Genomic DNA, 16,896 nt, shown 5'->3' with positions numbered 1-16,896 from the left:
AAAGTATCACTTCGACAACTCTCCAAAACTCGATGGATGCACGCTAACCAAGTACGATCCTTAATTTCTTTATAGGTGGTGAACCAATCAGAGCGCGCGTTATATCTTAGTTATGTTTTAATTTTAAATAAACAAACCTGTTCAACAAAGCATGCATGCCCAAAGGGAAACTGACTGATTTGATAACAACTTCTCCATTCGATTATCTGGAATTCCTCCGATCCATTTGACGCCAATAAAGATGGATCTCGGCTTTGTCACAAAAGTTATGTTATTTAAGAAATTAAATGCTGAAGTTTGAATAAGAAAACACTTTGCAAACGTCAGACTACCGAGCGACTTGAAATGAATTACGGCAATCCCTTCAAGTGTCAAACCGTCAACTGCTGTCACTTTCTGTCAAATTCTAGCCAATGAGTGCATTTCTTTACAAATTTGACATTTATTTACGCTTGACTTGAAAAATCCAAACATACCGAGTTAAAAAATTTTAAAAATTTGGTATAACTTTCCTCATACATGTATTTCTTAAGCTTTAATCCAAATTGGCAATTGTCGACACACAAATCACGATAATTTCACGCTTCACCTTGAAGTCATGACAGAGTGCACACAACAAAAGTTCAAAGTTCACGCGCACGCCGAATGACAATTACTTATTTTCTTTCTGTCAACTGTTAACGTATTTCTCAGAATTTAAAAAAATGAATTTATTCACGGGCAATTGACTAGTAATATTTATTTCTCTCCAGGAATATACGTTTTGCACCATCACTAGCCAGCAGCGCCATAATCCAGCTTGGGCTGCCTGTGGTTAGATGGAAGAACGATAAAATCTCTAAGCTCTCGGGAATTGAATAATTTCTCATGTAAAACGATTGTCTTGTTCCTGCCATCTAACATGGCTGTCGTCACGTGATGGTGCAAAACTTCTATATGGAACTGATTCTACTCATATCTCAATATTAGAGCGCATTTCGACACACTTTTGAAAAGTTAGATAAATTTGTGTGACGTTAAGAAAAAAATCTTATTAATTATTTCTTCATTATCGTAAGACAAATGGGGGTCATGGCATACATGTTAGGGGGTCATGGATGTTTGTATGGGGGTCATGGCATACATGTTGGGTGGTCATGGATGTTTGTATGGGGGTCATGGCATACATGTTGGGGGGTCATGGATGTTTGTATGGGGGTCATGGCATACATGTTGGGTGGTCATGGATGTTTTTATGGGGGTCATGGCATACATGTTGGGGGGTCATGGATGTTTGTATGGGGGTCATGGTAATGGGGGCTAACCTTCTAAGACAATGCTTATGAGTATTTAAAAGAGCTGACCAAAAAGCGTTGACCAGTTCCCAAGTTAAAACATTAATTGTTTCCGCTAAGGTGAACCATGGGCTGGGTTATCATAACTTAGTATTGAGTGGGACAGAGGCGCTATTAGCCAATCAGAATTTTTTTTTTTTATATCCCTTGATTTTTAATAAGTATTTTGTGTCATTTCTGTTGCATGGTTTATTTTCCCGTCAGCACAGCACTGACCAATCATGGCTCAAGATCAAACCAAAAACGCTTGGAGTGAGCAAGAAATCCCCAAAGCAGAGACATTATCTGACATTTGGAAAGATTTTTCAGGAAATTCAACTCTTCATGGCCTAAAAAATGCCGTCCTAAGTCGATCAGTGTACTTAAGGGTTGCTTGGTCGTTGGTAGTCCTAAGCGCTTTTTCTTATCTTTTGTATTCAATAATACAAAGCTGCAACAGATACCTGGAACATGGAACCACATTTCAAATCAGTCAAAAGTTCGAAGAATCCTTGATCTTCCCGGCGATTACCATTTGCCCTAAAAGCACTGCAGACAAGAAGAAGCTATTCGCCCTTGACACTGACCAAGACTTCCATCAATATGGGTTGAATATCAGCGCATGCGTAGCTACTGCCGATGTGCGTGCAGGGATTCCTTGCGGCTATGCTTTGCTGTGTGCGTGTCTGTCTACAATAATGACAGAAAAGCCTCTTATTGAAGGTTGTGACGAATCACTACAAGAGAAAATTATTGATGCTTTGAAATTCCACAACGTTCAATTCAAGTTTGAGGAATTTTTCCTAACATTTTCTCAGACCTGGAGAGAAATGGTTGACTGGTGTCAATATGGTCTATATGAATCAAATTGCACGGCACATTTTAGGCCCTTCATAAATAGCGATGGGATTTGCTACATTTTCAATTCAAATAAAACGAATGCCAGTGAATCGTATTATCCCGGAGTCTCAGGTGGATTACAAATAGTACTCAACGCACAGCTTGACCGGGTCTATTACCCAAAATTCTCGGAGGGGTTTTCAGTGTTCGTGACGGAACAGAGCGATTTCAAAAGTGATGTAGGAATCAATGCAGGAACAGGATCATTAACATCGATTTCGTTGGAAGTACAGAAGGTATAAAATGATATTTCAAGTGAAATACTCGCACTTGATTTGCCAACTGAGCTGCCAACATAACTGTTCTTTTTCTTTTAGTTTAAATATCAAAAGCATCCTTATGGTGCTCGATGTGGAGAGAGAAAATTAAAAGGAGAGTTCGTACACTATTCATATGGAGCATGCTATGCTCAGTGCTGGAGTGACCATTTGTACCAAATGTGTGGTTGTCGCCCTGCTGGATATGGAGGTAAATCATTATAGTGTTCTCTCAATAACTTTGGTAGTTTACTAGACACATAGTCCATACTGTAATTATTGTTAATTGCGATCCACACGGTGCTGCTGGTCGGGCTCATGATTTTTTTTGTCCTTACTACCATTATTGTTGAAGTGCGATTCACAGGATGCTGCTGGTCGGGCTCGTGACTTTTTGTTTTGGTCCTTACTACCATTATTGTTCAATTGTGATTCACAGGGTGCTGCTGGTCGGGCTCATGATTTTTGTTTTGGTCCTCACTACCATTATTGTTGAATTGCAATCCACACGGTGCACGTGCTGCTGGTCAGGCTCATGATTTTTGTTTTGGTCCTTACTACCATTATTGTTGAATTGCAATCCACACGGTGCACGTGCTGCTGGTCAGGCTCATGATTTTTGTTTTGGTCCTTACTACCATTATTGTTGAAGTGCAATCCACACGGTGCACGTGCTGCTGGTCAGGCTCATGATTTTTGTTTTGGTCCTTACTACCATTATTGTTGAATTGCGATCAACACGGTGCTGCTGGTCGGGCTCATGAAGCCGTTGCATTATTTGGGGTGGCATAGTGGTTAGTGCTATTAGAAAGTGCTGTCGTAACTGCGTTTGCGAGGAAATCGCCAAAAAAAGTGTAAATGCAATTTGCAGGGACGACTGTTTTTATGTGTGTATTTTTTCATTGGGGTGTGTGGTTATAGTTGCGTGATGCCGTATAGTGGTATGCGGTATTTAGATCCGGATATTACTTACATTACCTTTTCCTTCCTCACTACTTACTTATTAAGCAATAATGATTGATATCATTCTTTTTTAGTGTTTGATGACTCGATCTCTTGTTACTCGATCCACACTAATTGTACAGCTCGCGCCAAATGTTAGTAATGTGCACAAATTCTATAGTAAAATTCATTGGCTGACGAGGGAATTCCACGTTGAATTTCGGAGAAGACCGATATCACGCGAATCGCGAAGAAATGATTGCGATATCGATCGGTTTTTGAGTGAAAGTGAAATTCTGTGGAATTTCCGAGTCAGACAATAAACTTTACTTGAATCCCATAGCGAAAAGATTAAAAATAGACACTTGGAAACATAAATCGTTTTCACATAAGAGGCTAGTCAGCCGCTAGTCAGTGCAAAACAATTATTCAATTTGCTCGCCCTCCCTCAATCGCCAGCATTATTATTACCATCAGCAACCCTACCACCACTATAATTACCACTTTCCATGTTATCAGCATCATCAACATCATCAACACCCTCCATCATCAACACCATCACCACCATTACCACCCTCCATTATCAGCATCATCAACACCATCAACACCCTCCATCATCAACATCATCACCACCATTACCACCCTCTATTATCAGCATCATCAACATCATCACCACCATTACCACCCTCTATTATCAGCATCATCAACACCAACACCACCATCACACCACCCTCCATTATCAGCATCATCAACACCATCACCACCATTACCACCCTCCATTATCAGCATCATCAACACCATCACCACCATTACCACCCTCCATTATCAGCATCATCAACACCATCACCACCATCACCACCCTCCATTATCAGCATCATCAACACCATCACCACCATTACCACCCTCTTTTATTAGCATCATCAACACCATCAACACCATTACCACCCTCTTTTATTAGCATCATCAACACCATCAACACCCTCCATCATCAACATCATCACCACCATTACCACCCTCTATTATCAGCATCATCAACACCATCAGTACCCTCCATTATTAGCATCATCAACACCATCACCACCATTACCACTCTCCATTATCAGCATCATCAACATCATCACCATCATTACCACCCTCCGTTATCAGCAACATCAACACGATCAACACGATCAACACCCACCATCATCAACATCATCACCACCATTACCACCCTCTATTATCAGCATCATCAACACCATCACCACCCTCCATTATTAGCATCATCAACACCAACACCACCATCACACCACCCTCCATTATCAGCATCATCAACATCATCACCATCATTACCACCCTCCATTATCAGCATCATCAACACCATTATCACAACCTTTACCACCCTCCATGCATTATCAACATCACTACAACTAGTATTCTATAACACTACCCATAAATTCAGCTCATGACCGTTGTTGTCATCACTATGCACAGACCGTAGAGACGCCACCTATCATTGTTTGACATGAATGGAATGCGTGTCGTGCGTGTCGTGCGTGTTTGTGTGCAAATCTCATGGGGTAGGGGAGCGGCGTATTTAAGAACAAAGCCATGGGCGGGAGGAGTAGAGCGTGAAAAAGAACCTTGAACAAACTACCTTAAGCATCAACAATTCCGTACAAGTAACAATTTTCATGTTTACTTTTCTATTAGATTACTTTAATTTTAGTAAGTGCGACTGTCCTGTTGCTTGCGAAGTCACTAAGTATAACACTGAAGTAAGCTATGGTACTCTACCGCACAAATCTACTGCAGGCGTTAGCCAACTCTTTTCTGCCAATTATTCCAGGTATAAAACAATTCTTTATTCCATTAGAGAAAGGCACATTGCAAGAATTGCTGCTCAAAGTCTTCCTGTTTAAATGAAAAATAGCCACAACTATATTATATAATATTAATAATTATATATTATTATACACAATTATATATATATAATTCTTGTGAGAAACGAACTTGAGGAAACGTATCAGTATTTATTGTCCATATCATAACTATTAATATCATAAATTTCGAAAAGAAGCATGACATTATAAGATATATATAATATTTGAGGTTTAGTATTTTTGCGCAAGTATATGAATATAATAAATCCGGCGCACTCATTGGTCAAAATTTACGTCTTATGCTACTGCTGTTCACCTACACCTTCACGTTTGCAGAGATAAATGAAATTTGAAAAATTTCTCTCCCCGTTATTTATTAAATTCACTTGTGTTAAAAATACTAAAACAATTATTCGCCTCAGGCTTAGTGAATATCGGGAAATATTCAATTCGCCTTCTGCGAATAAATGTAATTGGTAAATAACGCGCGCGCTGATTGGCTGGCAGCCGTGTTTATATCAGAAGACAGAGACACGCTCGCGCAAAATCATTCATCAAAATCATTATTATTAAACCTTATTTTCTTTTTGAAGAGAAAACTATGCAATCATTGAAATTGGCTTCAAAGGTCTGAGCTACGCGGAACACGAAGAAAAACTTGCATTCGAGAAAACATCATTGCTGGGTAAGATCAATATTAAATGAGTATAAGTTGTTACAAAGCATCTTTCTTGTTGTCCTTTCGGGGGAGCAGTAGACCTTCTTGCTGTCTTTTTGAGTGGATCAGTAGACCTTGCTGTCCTTTCGGGGGAGCAGTAGACCTTCTTGCTGTCTTTTTGAGTGCATCATTAGACCTTGCTGTCCTTTCGGGGGAGCAGTAGACCTTCTTGCTGTCTTTTTGGGTGGATCAGTAGACCTTGCTGTCCTTTCGGGGGAGCAGTAGACCTTCTTGCTGTCTTTTTGAGTGGATCAGTAGACCTTGCTGTCCTTTCGGGGGAGCAGTAGACCTTCTTGCTGTCTTTTTGAGTGGATCAGTAGACCTTGCTGTCCTTTCGGGGGAGCAGTAGACCTTCTTGCTGTCTTTTTGGGTGGATCAGTAGACCTTGCTGTCCTTTCGGGGGAGCAGTAGACCTTCTTGCTGTCTTTTTGGGTGGATCAGTAGACCTTGCTGTCCTTTCGGGGGAGCAGTAGACCTTCTTGCTGTCTTTTTGAGTGGATCAGTAGACCTTGCTGTCCTTTCGGGGGAGCAGTAGACCTTCTTGCTGTCTTTTTGAGTGGATCAGTAGACCTTGCTGTCCTTTCGGGGGAGCAGTAGACCTTCTTGCTGTCTTTTTGGGTGGATCAGTAGACCTTGCTGTCCTTTCGGGGGAGCAGTAGACCTTCTTGCTGTCTTTTTGAGTGGATCAGTAGACCTTGCTGTCCTTTCGGGGGAGCAGTAGACCTTCTTGCTGTATTTTCGGGGGGATCAGTAGACCTTGCTGTCCTTTCGGGGGAGCAGTAGACCTTCTTGCTGTCTTTTTGGGTGGATCAGTAGACCTTGCTGTCCTTTCGGGGGAGCAGTAGACCTTCTTGCTGTCTTTTTGGGTGGATCAGTAGACCTTCTTGCTGTCTTTTCGGGGGAGCAGTTAGACCTTCTCGTTGTATTTTCGTGGGGACACGACAAATCCCCATACCCCAATAAGATCTTTTTCTTGTATAATTCTGCATATTTCTGCAATGTTCGTGGATTACCGATTAATTTCTTAATCCTCATTTAACTTGAGTATCAGACCTTGGCGGGAAGCCTGGGGAGGGTTGGGGGCCCAAGAGAGCCTGATAGCTTAATCGTAATCAGTTATTGTTGTCGTTATTTTACAGGAGAAGTCGGCGGCAACATGGGTTTGTTACTTGGCTGTAGTCTGTTGACTCTAGTGGAGTTTATTGATTTGTTGTTCTCATTACTACTGTTGCGTTTTAAAGGAAACAATGTTGGCGTTCACTAAAAGCATTACAAGGCAGTTGCATCCATTTTCATAGCCATGCGACCAACTCAGCCCAAGATATCTGGGTTTATGGCTTCTGTCAATCAAATAATTATTTTTATGCGCGCAATATTACGGCCAAACTAGATCCAGAAGCTGCTCTGCGAGACGTCGCACTTGTTTGATGGAGAGAATCAACAACAATCATGTTTGGAATGAATTTGGTCTCTGTCGTGTCGGTTTAATCAAAAATTAATAATCTAAATAATAATATAATAGGTCCTGAGCATTAAAATTAACCCTTATTATTACACAACTTAAAATTCTCTCCATCAAAGGTGGGGAAAATACCCGCCACCTGAAGAGGGATAATACAGGATGGTGTAAAGGGGAAGGCGGTGGGTAAAAAGGATGAATCGTGTTCTTCGTAGCGCTGCTGAACTTGAGCGACAGAATTTAGCGAATGAGGGCATATAGCAAAACTGCACCCTTAGTACACTTTCAAGTCACATGTCGCAAATTACGTTTCACAAAGAGCACGTGGTAATCCTGCCATAGTCAAGCGGAAACCGCACTTTACCCCACCCTGTGATAATGTACAATTTTTTTTAAAGATAACATACAACACTAATGGGATTAGCGAAGGTATTAGCGCTGCATAAGAATCCCATTATACTTGGAGTATAATGTTTGGTTTTTAATCGGACCGTTGGACATTTTATTGAAGAAAGCCAAAAGACCAGATGTCTTGAATTCACCTTTTGAGCGCTAGCCGTTCTCTAGCTGCTAGCCAAGAAGTTCGGACATTGTTTTCGGAATAGAGTATGAATGTATTCGGAATAGAGTATGTGCTAACTTTTAAACATTTTTTTTACTCGGTTTGTTTAGTTATTTCTCTAATACAAGCAAAATATCATTTTTCTAACTCGATAGAAGCTTTTCTTCCTTTTTTTTTTTACTTTAGAAAGGTAACTAAAGATATGTATACACTCGATTGCAGAAACGTTGTAGTATACATTTATACAAAATATCTAATTTATTCAGTATATTTAATGATATGCAAAACAGAAAAATCGCTTTATTTATTGTTTGTTTCATTCAATGACTGTCCAAAATTTTTTTTCTTGTCTATTAGATCGTACAGATTATAAATCAGTTGGTTTTAAGCGTTGAAAATGGTTATTTTGCATTATGCATCTCATTAGATATTTGTATAAATGTACAAATGTATACTACAACGTTTCTGCAATCGAGTGTATATATATATATATATATTTATTTATTTATTTATCAGTTAGACGACATAAAAGCGCGCGCCCATGGCGATATAGACGCACGAGAGAAAATATAAAGAACGATTAACAAGCGAAAGAGTGGCACGAGGCGAAGCCGAGTGACACTCTAGCTTGTTAAGAGTTCTTTATATTTTCTCAAGTGCGTCTATATCGCCATGGGCGAGCGCTTTTTTGTCGTCTAACTGATTTATAATATGACCAAAAATCTACCGTGCGACCCATGGGCAAATAGTTCATAGGCATTTCAGCCAATCAGAGCGCGCGTTATATCACCCATCTCGCTCGTGCGCGCGCTATTGACGCCATCGGGTTTGAAAATTTAGAGAAAAAAGGCGAGTGTACGTTGAGATCAGCGTGCGCGAGCGTGCAGCCCATGGGGAAATAGTTCATTGGTTTTTGGCCAATCAGAGCGCGCGTAATAATCTAGTCATATTATAAATAAATAAATAAATAAATAAAAATAAATATATATATATATATATATATATATATATATATATATATATATATATATATATATATATCATATCTAGCTCGTTTACATTATATCTCATGTTTCACCATTGTAAATAAATAGAGGATATTAATTACATGGGCGCGCGGAGATACGAAATTTATCTTCGAGTGAGAGATTTTCAACACGAGAAGATAAATTTCGTATCTCCAAGCGCCCATGTAATATTCTGTTTATTATATAATTATCCATAAAATCAACTTAATAAGCTTTTTATTATTATAAAAAGTTTTTATTCATAAACTAATAGCTTAAATACACATGGTAACGATATTTTCACATGTGAAAATAACATGTTATTTTCACATGTGAAAATATCAGTTTCTCGAAAAGGAGAAATATAGGTATTTTAAGGCCAACGCTTTTGGTACTTTGAATCCCGCGAGTCTTTTATGAGTAGAAAGTAAAACGGTGATGGCTCCTAAAGTAGTGTATTGAGAATCAGAGCAGTGTTTGTATATGCTTTGGGTGGTAACCAACTCGAAAGTTTACACTTTTGGTGGCTATACTAATATTTGCTCAACCAGAACTCAACCAGAACATTCATTACCCAAAGACAAATACGAAAGAGACCATTTGTGATTGGTTAATACGGCTCCCTCTAGCCAGACCCAACATCGTTTTGGGGTAGTGGGGGGTCATCGTACGTATGGAAAATAGCTGATCCCCCACCCATTGTGTGAATGACCACTATTGAACGTTTGCTTTGAGCATGCGCCCGTTCCAATTAAGCTAATTGCTATTGCCACCTTTTTTCCATTTTTGAGATAAACCATTGAAAAAGCTTGAAAATATGATGATTTGCGTTTTTCTCATGCAATGCTTTCGTAGTATGAATATGCCTACGGCGCATGACTAACTCTTTAGGCACAAGTCTGCGATGCGTTCCCAAACATCCCACACGGAATGAGTCAACTACAGAAAGTTTGTCATCAGAGAAACAATTTCGTTTCGCTGGTCATAGCAAGGGGTTAATCTTACACGGTTTAGGGGCCGACTAACCTCTCCCTTAGGCTTCGGCCGAGCTTCCTGATCAGTCATTATGGATAGCGGTGTCGGGGCCGAAATCTCCGGCATAGCCGTAAATGCTTCGCGCTGCCATACTGCGCTTCAGCACTACGTTTGGAGGTATGGTCCTATTCCAAAGAAAGAGTAAAAAGAACGAAAAGCAAAAAGATAAAAAGTTAAAAGTGGAACATGAAGAATTAGAACCAGCAAAACCAGAGTACAGTGATGCTTCTCAAGTGCCAGTAGTGATGGATTTAATGTGACGATAACCGAGCGATGACTACGATTATGATACAAGATGATAGAAGCAAAGGTGGGTAATGAAGAACAGAACACACTGATTGACTCATTGATTTCATAATAGGGAACTCCAGGCAAGGGCGCCAGGACAGACGGATTGGGTTTTATTTATGTGTGTTTGTTTCAGTTATTCGTAGATTTCTAATTGAATTGATATATGTTTGTTTCTAAATGGATACTAAATAGTGTTCACTTACCTTTCCATCCAACGGTCTTTCTGGTTCGAATCAGCCGTATTTACCTTCAGTACAGTAAAATAGACTGTACTGTACTGAAGGTATATTTGATTAACTTATTAAAGGAGAGTAATCGCTAACGAAGCGACGCCGGCGCTGCTTGGCACGGATAGTGCAGCGGTAAATACTCAGAGCGTACGTACAGCTGATTCAAACCAGAAAGACCGTTGCTGGACGTGGTAAATATATTGATATCGTACGGCTGATTCGAACCAGAAAGACCGTTGGTGGACGTGGTAAATATATTGATATCGTATGGCTGATTCGAACCAGAAAGACCGTTGCTGGACGTGGTAAATATATTGATATCGTACGGCTGATTCGAACCAGAAAGACCGTTGGTGGACGTGGTAAATATATTCATATCGTACGGCTAATTCGAACCAGAAAGACCGTTGCTGGACGTGGTAAATATATTGATATCGGACGGCTGATTCGAACCAGAAAGACCGTTGGAAAAAATACGAAATCTATGAATAACTGAAACAATCACACATATTTAAAACCCAATCCGTCTGTCCTGGCGCCCTTGCTCCAGGCGGCAAAAGCCAACAAAATTTTCCCTTTCGTCCTGGAAGTTTAATGCTGCACAGAAGAAATTCGCTTTTCCCAAAATTATTTTTACGATGTTAAAAAGCTTCTCCCCAACCCCCCACTCCGGCCGTTTCGCAGGCTAGGACGACATTTGATCACCCACCCTCAGTCATTCTATAACTACTCACTTATAAAAAGTTTGAAGTTTGTAATGATGTACATTTCATTGGAACCAGATTTACCATAGCAACGAAACAGTGACGTCAATGTTTTAAATTAGCAGCAATTTTACGCCTGATTCGATATAGAATTTACAAATGACAAACTGGAGGCTAATCTTGAGGCATTTGCCTATACTTTTGCGAAGTTTAGAGAAAATCTCAAAGGCCGATTTTGAGATATTTGAAGCGATAGTTTAAAGCCCTAAAATTCAGAATTTGTCGTTTCTGTTACGATTTCTCAGTTACAAGAATTAATAACTCAAAAATTACTTTTTTACTTAAATTTTGCCGAATTTCCGAAATTAAGAGTGCATAAAAAAGAAACTATTGACGAAGTTTAAAAAAACTGATATGGGTCTTACTTATGGAAAAAGCGGTAAGTGTAGATTTTCTTGCACTCGTCTTAAAAAGTTGTTCTCTCTTTTTGCTCGTATTCGGTGATAGAGATTGGATAAAGATTTGAATAAGTTATTCTGTGGTGGCAGAGAGAAGAATATGAAAGCCAAAAAGATATCAGATGCTGCCGGAGTTGCTGTGTGAGTGGCAGAGAGAGTATGGGCGTCTAAAGTCAATTCGGTATAGTGGCGGATATAGTAATGCAAAGCTTTCACTAGAAGGCCGCAAGAAAGGATTTCAATATGTTGCTCGGCCGTGCAGCCGGTGTTTGTCCGAGAAGAATTTTTTGGTTTGTAGTTTCGGGTTTTGTTTTCTATTTTGAGGGGATTTTAGCAAGGAAAAGTGCGCTGTTTTTCTTTATTCCTTATTCACCGGTCGAGTATTCGAGTCGATATAATCTGATTTGCAAATCTGTTTCTTGAGTGTTTAACTTTTGCTGTGCACATTGCTCAAAAGCGGTGCCGCGCGCCCCTTTTGTTGGTTCACAGCTTTTTAAAGCAACAGTATTTAGGGCGTTGTCTGCGAAGACGAATTATGATTAGACTTCCTTTTGGTGGTTCGGAGTAAGACCACGGTTTCGTTGTTGTTGATGTGCATGCTATGATTTCTATAGATATAGTTCGGGAACCTCTGGTGTGAACTTCTAGTGCATTGTCAACTAATAAGCTAGTAATGAATTCGTTGATAGGTTTGGGTTGATTTTATATTCTATTGATGTTTTCCTCATAGGGTGATCACCAATTTAAAAATTCCCTGACTTTTCCCTTACTTTTCCCTTACTAAATAACAGTTTTCACTGACCTTGTTGAGCCGCATGGGCGAGCATGTGCCACATGCCTAACTTTTACCTAGGCCCCGCTCTTATTACACAGGATACCCAACGTGACTAAACATAATGTACGGCATAAATGATACTAAATACATTCACATTTTTTTCATCATTTGAAAGGATTTATCAGTCTATTCGAAAATTGCAAACAGTATGAGTATCACACGGATACTCATGGTTACCTTTAAACAAAATTCCCTGACTTTTCCCTGACTTTAGCTGAAAATCGCAATTTTCCTGACTAAATAAAAAATTCCCTGACTTTTCCCTGACTGTGTTTTTCCCTGACTTTTCCTGACCCCTGGGAACCCTGCTCGCACTCGTATTTGATCTATTACATCCATTATAAGCCTCGATTCAGAGCTCGCTAATGATCCGCCTGTCCGGCCGACGAATATAAACTGTGTTTGTTCGCTACATTTTTTGTCCATTTCCTTTCATCGTTTATAAATGAGGTGCCAGCTGTACGTGCTCTTCATGTTGAGCAATGTTTTTCTGATCCACTGTGTGGCTGCCTGAGGACTTTGGCACGGTTGCCATGGTCACCTCTGCGAACGTGCTGGTTAGGCGTGATCTAACTTAACGATCTCGTGGTAACGAAAATGCTAGCAAAGTTCATGATTACTGGTTTTGCATCCGTGAAGCCTGTGGTTTTGCTCATTATTCAGAAATCATTTGATAAGGCAAATATCACTGGATAAAAATACGAGTTTTGGTTCCTATCTTTACTAGGACTCAAATAATCCGGCTAAATTACTAGTAAAATACAGGAAAACGATGAAAACGTGGTCACGCTTGCCGGAAGAAAAAAATGTCTATCTAAAACTCTCGAGTATTTCATTTACGGTTTCTGGTTGCTTTTCTTAGGTCAATCCGTGTAGTGTTTAACAGACACCTCGGAGGCGAGGGCGAGACCAGGAATTTGTGCGGTGAAAAACAATATTTATAACTTACTATAGGGAAACCAAAACCCAGGTTATGCACGGTGCACGAGATTGTCTTGAGTACAGATTGAATTCCCCACCCCCACGATTTTGTTTTAGTTACGAGATCTACCTTTCATTCCATGTAAGCGCAAGAGTCACACAACGCTTAAGACATTTGGTAACAAAAGTAATCGTTTTATTGTTTCGATAACGATTTTTTTCAATATAAAACAACTTTTTATAAGGGAAATATTACTTTCTAATATCAAAAGCACAGATCACATTATCAAAATATACTCGCTACTAGTTGATTACAACAGAATTACTACATGTACCGGGTTTGCCGTAAATTGCTCGCGAAGTACTACAATATGTTCTCCAGTCGTTCTCTTTAGTCCTGGTAGCTTGAGGGTTAAGGATTAGAAATTTTAACGGAATAACAAATGCAAGAAGAGTTTTCAAGGGTTTTAAGTGTTCGAATTTAGAAGCATTTCCTGTGGACAATGGATGGGCCAGATTCATCGTATTCTTGCTTGGAGATCCACATCTGTTGGAAGGTGGACAGAGAAGCGAGGATGGAGCCTCCAATCCAGACAGAGTATTTCCTCTCTGGTGGAGCGATGATCTTGATCTTCATGGTTGGGGGTGCAAGGTTGGCAATTTCTTTCTGCATTCTGTCAGCAATACCTGGGTACATGGTGGAGCCACCAGACAAGACGGTGTTAGCGTACAGATCCTTACGGATATCGACATCACACTTCATAATCGAATTGTAGCATGTTTCGTGGATACCAGCAGATTCCATTCCCAAGAATGAAGGCTGGAACATGGCCTCTGGGCATCGGAATCGCTCGTTGCCAATGGTGATGACCTGTCCATCAGGGAGCTCGTAGCTCTTTTCGAGACTTGAGCTAGCTGCAGCTGTTTGCATTTCTTGTTCAAAGTCAAGAGCAACATAGCAGAGCTTCTCCTTGATGTCACGTACAATTTCACGTTCAGCTGTGGTGGTGAAAGAGTAACCACGTTCTGTCAGGATCTTCATCAAGTAGTCAGTCAAGTCACGTCCAGCCAAGTCAAGACGAAGGATAGCGTGAGGAAGAGCATAACCCTCGTAGATTGGTACAGTGTGGGTGACACCATCTCCAGAGTCCATGACAATACCAGTGGTACGACCAGAGGCATACAGGGACAAGACAGCCTGGATAGCTACGTACATGGCAGGGCTGTTGAAGGTCTCGAACATAATCTGCAATTAAAATATAAAAAACAAAACCAAAGATCAATAAAAATCCTTAAACACTTGAACAGCTAGCTAGTTATCAGTCACACAACGCCTACCGAGTAATACCGAAACTCAAATACCCCACCCACGAAAGCAATTGCTATGCTTTTTTCCCTTAAGTGGAATATATACATTTAGAATGTACATTTATTTAAACGCATCTAATGTTGCGTGACTTTTTGAGCGAGGAATTATGTAAATCTATTAATCGAACACATCTATTTACGGAATTTTGTCAACATCAATATCTCTGAATCAACTCTTATTTCACAGTGTGTTTAATATGCAGACATGTTTACGTAGAAGTTTTCTTTTTTTGCACAGCAGATGTCATATTTGGTGCCGGGTGGGATCTACTGACGATAATCTGACCAATCAGCTTACACTTTACCAAATATGGTTCGTCAGGAAAATCTTGCGTAAATAACCACAAATTGCCTATGAGCCGGCATCTCAAGTTTCCTGCTGGAAACTATGCGATTCGCGTCGCCTAGCCTAAATTTTTTCGATTTTTATTAAATTTTTCAACCGGGCGATGGCTGCATTTCCATATGCCAGACCATTTGCCTCTCTAGCATAGCGGGAAGATTGAATGTAATGACCAATGGTGTATCTCAAAGCCTCAGGTCAATCAGACTAGATTTAGTTTCCGTGTATTTTATATCGTTTCAACGGTTTCAGATAAAGGAATTTCCCTTTGAAATTTTTCTTATGAATTTTAACTACCAACGAAAATAAAAAAGATAGTTTTAAATAATTTATGGCCGTAAATCAAATTCACTTTCTATATAAAAATGAATGAATATAAATTATACCGTACAGCAAGACACCGGTTAATATTCACATTTGCATCTGTTATCAACACGTCTGGTGAACTTGAAGTGTGACAACGAATTATGTTACACTCAAAAGCAAAAGCCGGCAAATAAAAACAGCCTCAAAACCTATTGTATAAGACATTCTGTATCTTTTATGTATTGAATAAATTTCTATGTAACTAGTAGGAGGTGTGGTCGTCTGATGTTTAATACTAGACTTATATCAAGCAAATGTTTAAAAAATCTAGATATATCTTACCTGTGTCATCTTTTCTCTGTTGGCCTTTGGATTAAGTGGAGCTTCGGTTAATAGAACGGGATGTTCCTCAGGAGCAACTCGAAGTTCATTATAGAAAGTATGATGCCAGATCTAACCAACAAAAGAGACATACTCGTTAGTATAGAGTTATAATGTTTCAATTTATATGTATTTTAAATGTTTTGAAGGCTTACCTTTTCCATGTCATCCCAGTTTGTGACGATTCCGTGTTCGATGGGGTATTTAAGGGTAAGAATACCTCTTTTACTCTGTGCCTCGTCTCCTACATATGAATCTTTCTGACCCATACCAACCATCACACCCTGATGGCGAGGTCGGCCAACGATGGAAGGGAAAACTGCTCGTGGAGCATCGTCTCCAGCGAAACCAGCCTTGCACATACCAGATCCATTGTCTACAACCAAAGCAGCAACGTCTTCATCTGCCATTTTGTATTTTTGTTAAGAGATTGAACACAGGAATAAGAACTAACAACTGTGGTACACTTCGCTACAACAACAGCTCAAGCAATGATCGAAATGGGTACGGCCGCTTTTATAGTCACCGGTACAATGGCTACACTCGTTTGACCATATTTGGGCAAAAATATGGTTCCAGGTGAATGCGGCGTTGACTCCTTAAACAGTGAGCCCGTTGTTTTGCCGATCAGCGGAAATACTATCAATTCACTCTCAATCGAAATTCTAGGGAGCATTGTCGGTCGTTTTCTTCCAATTTATTTGTCTCGTCTATTCACTGAATCACGGAAACAAACATTTGGGATCAATATTATGATTTATAGTAAAGTTTTTGGAGTATAAGGAAAAGTTTGGATATCTATTCAGTCAACGCCCCTTTAAACCCAAACAGACTAAACTAGATGTGGTTCGACACGCATAGAAGCCAAATGGACTTCATACCATATACGGTTAGAGCCTGCTGCTTCCCAAACGAGATTTACAAGTCAGTTAATCTCTAAGGGAGGAAATACTTTCATTTGCACATCTGAAGTAGAGATTTTCACTACCAACATTCCGCCTGTTTTC

At 39.8% G+C, this 16,896-nt stretch overlaps 2 protein-coding genes across 2 annotated transcripts; one reads left to right on the top strand and one right to left on the bottom strand.

Annotated features, from left to right (window-relative positions):
* The first annotated feature begins 1,546 nt into the window (after positions 1–1,546).
* Positions 1,547–8,106, top strand: LOC116301911 (acid-sensing ion channel 1A-like). Its single transcript, XM_089031990.1, has 6 exons — positions 1,547–2,449; positions 2,531–2,681; positions 3,508–3,567; positions 5,102–5,237; positions 5,865–5,956; positions 7,129–8,106. Exons 1-6 carry the CDS (start codon positions 1,556–1,558, stop codon positions 7,251–7,253), a joined length of 1,458 nt encoding a protein of 485 aa, XP_088888116.1. The 5' UTR covers positions 1,547–1,555; the 3' UTR covers positions 7,254–8,106.
* A 5,559-nt stretch (positions 8,107–13,665) lies between these two features.
* Positions 13,666–16,397, bottom strand: LOC116301916 (actin, cytoplasmic-like). Its single transcript, XM_031711087.2, has 3 exons — positions 16,045–16,397; positions 15,851–15,961; positions 13,666–14,737 (listed from the first exon to the last, which is right to left on the bottom strand). Exons 1-3 carry the CDS (start codon positions 16,297–16,299, stop codon positions 13,973–13,975), a joined length of 1,131 nt encoding a protein of 376 aa, XP_031566947.2. The 5' UTR covers positions 16,300–16,397; the 3' UTR covers positions 13,666–13,972.
* Between the last annotated feature and the right edge of the window lie 499 nt (positions 16,398–16,896).

Source organism: Actinia tenebrosa, unplaced genomic scaffold, assembly GCF_029948245.1.
Source record: "Actinia tenebrosa isolate PJP-AT-01 unplaced genomic scaffold, QUT_ActTen_1.0 PGA_scaffold17__23_contigs__length_9995812, whole genome shotgun sequence".
Taxonomy (NCBI): Eukaryota; Metazoa; Cnidaria; class Anthozoa; order Actiniaria; family Actiniidae; genus Actinia; species Actinia tenebrosa.
The sequence above is the reverse complement of the archived record's forward strand: the minus strand, read 5'-3'. Positions and strand labels throughout refer to the sequence as shown.

Bases quoted from the DNA above. Each gene is read 5' to 3' on its own strand.
- LOC116301911 (XM_089031990.1), top strand. From the start codon at position 1,556: ATGGCTCAAGATCAAACCAAAAACGCTTGGAGTGAGCAAGAAATCCCC. The intron at 2,450-2,530 runs GTATAAAATGAT...TTTTTCTTTTAG, and splicing joins TTTCGTTGGAAGTACAGAAG to TTTAAATATCAAAAGCATCC. The intron at 2,682-3,507 runs GTAAATCATTAT...ATTCTTTTTTAG, and splicing joins TCGCCCTGCTGGATATGGAG to TGTTTGATGACTCGATCTCT.
- LOC116301916 (XM_031711087.2), bottom strand. From the start codon at position 16,299: ATGGCAGATGAAGACGTTGCTGCTTTGGTTGTAGACAATGGATCTGGT. The intron at 15,962-16,044 runs GTAAGCCTTCAA...TTTGTTGGTTAG, and splicing joins ACTGGGATGACATGGAAAAG to ATCTGGCATCATACTTTCTA. The intron at 14,738-15,850 runs GTAAGATATATC...TTTTAATTGCAG, and splicing joins ACAGAGAAAAGATGACACAG to ATTATGTTCGAGACCTTCAA.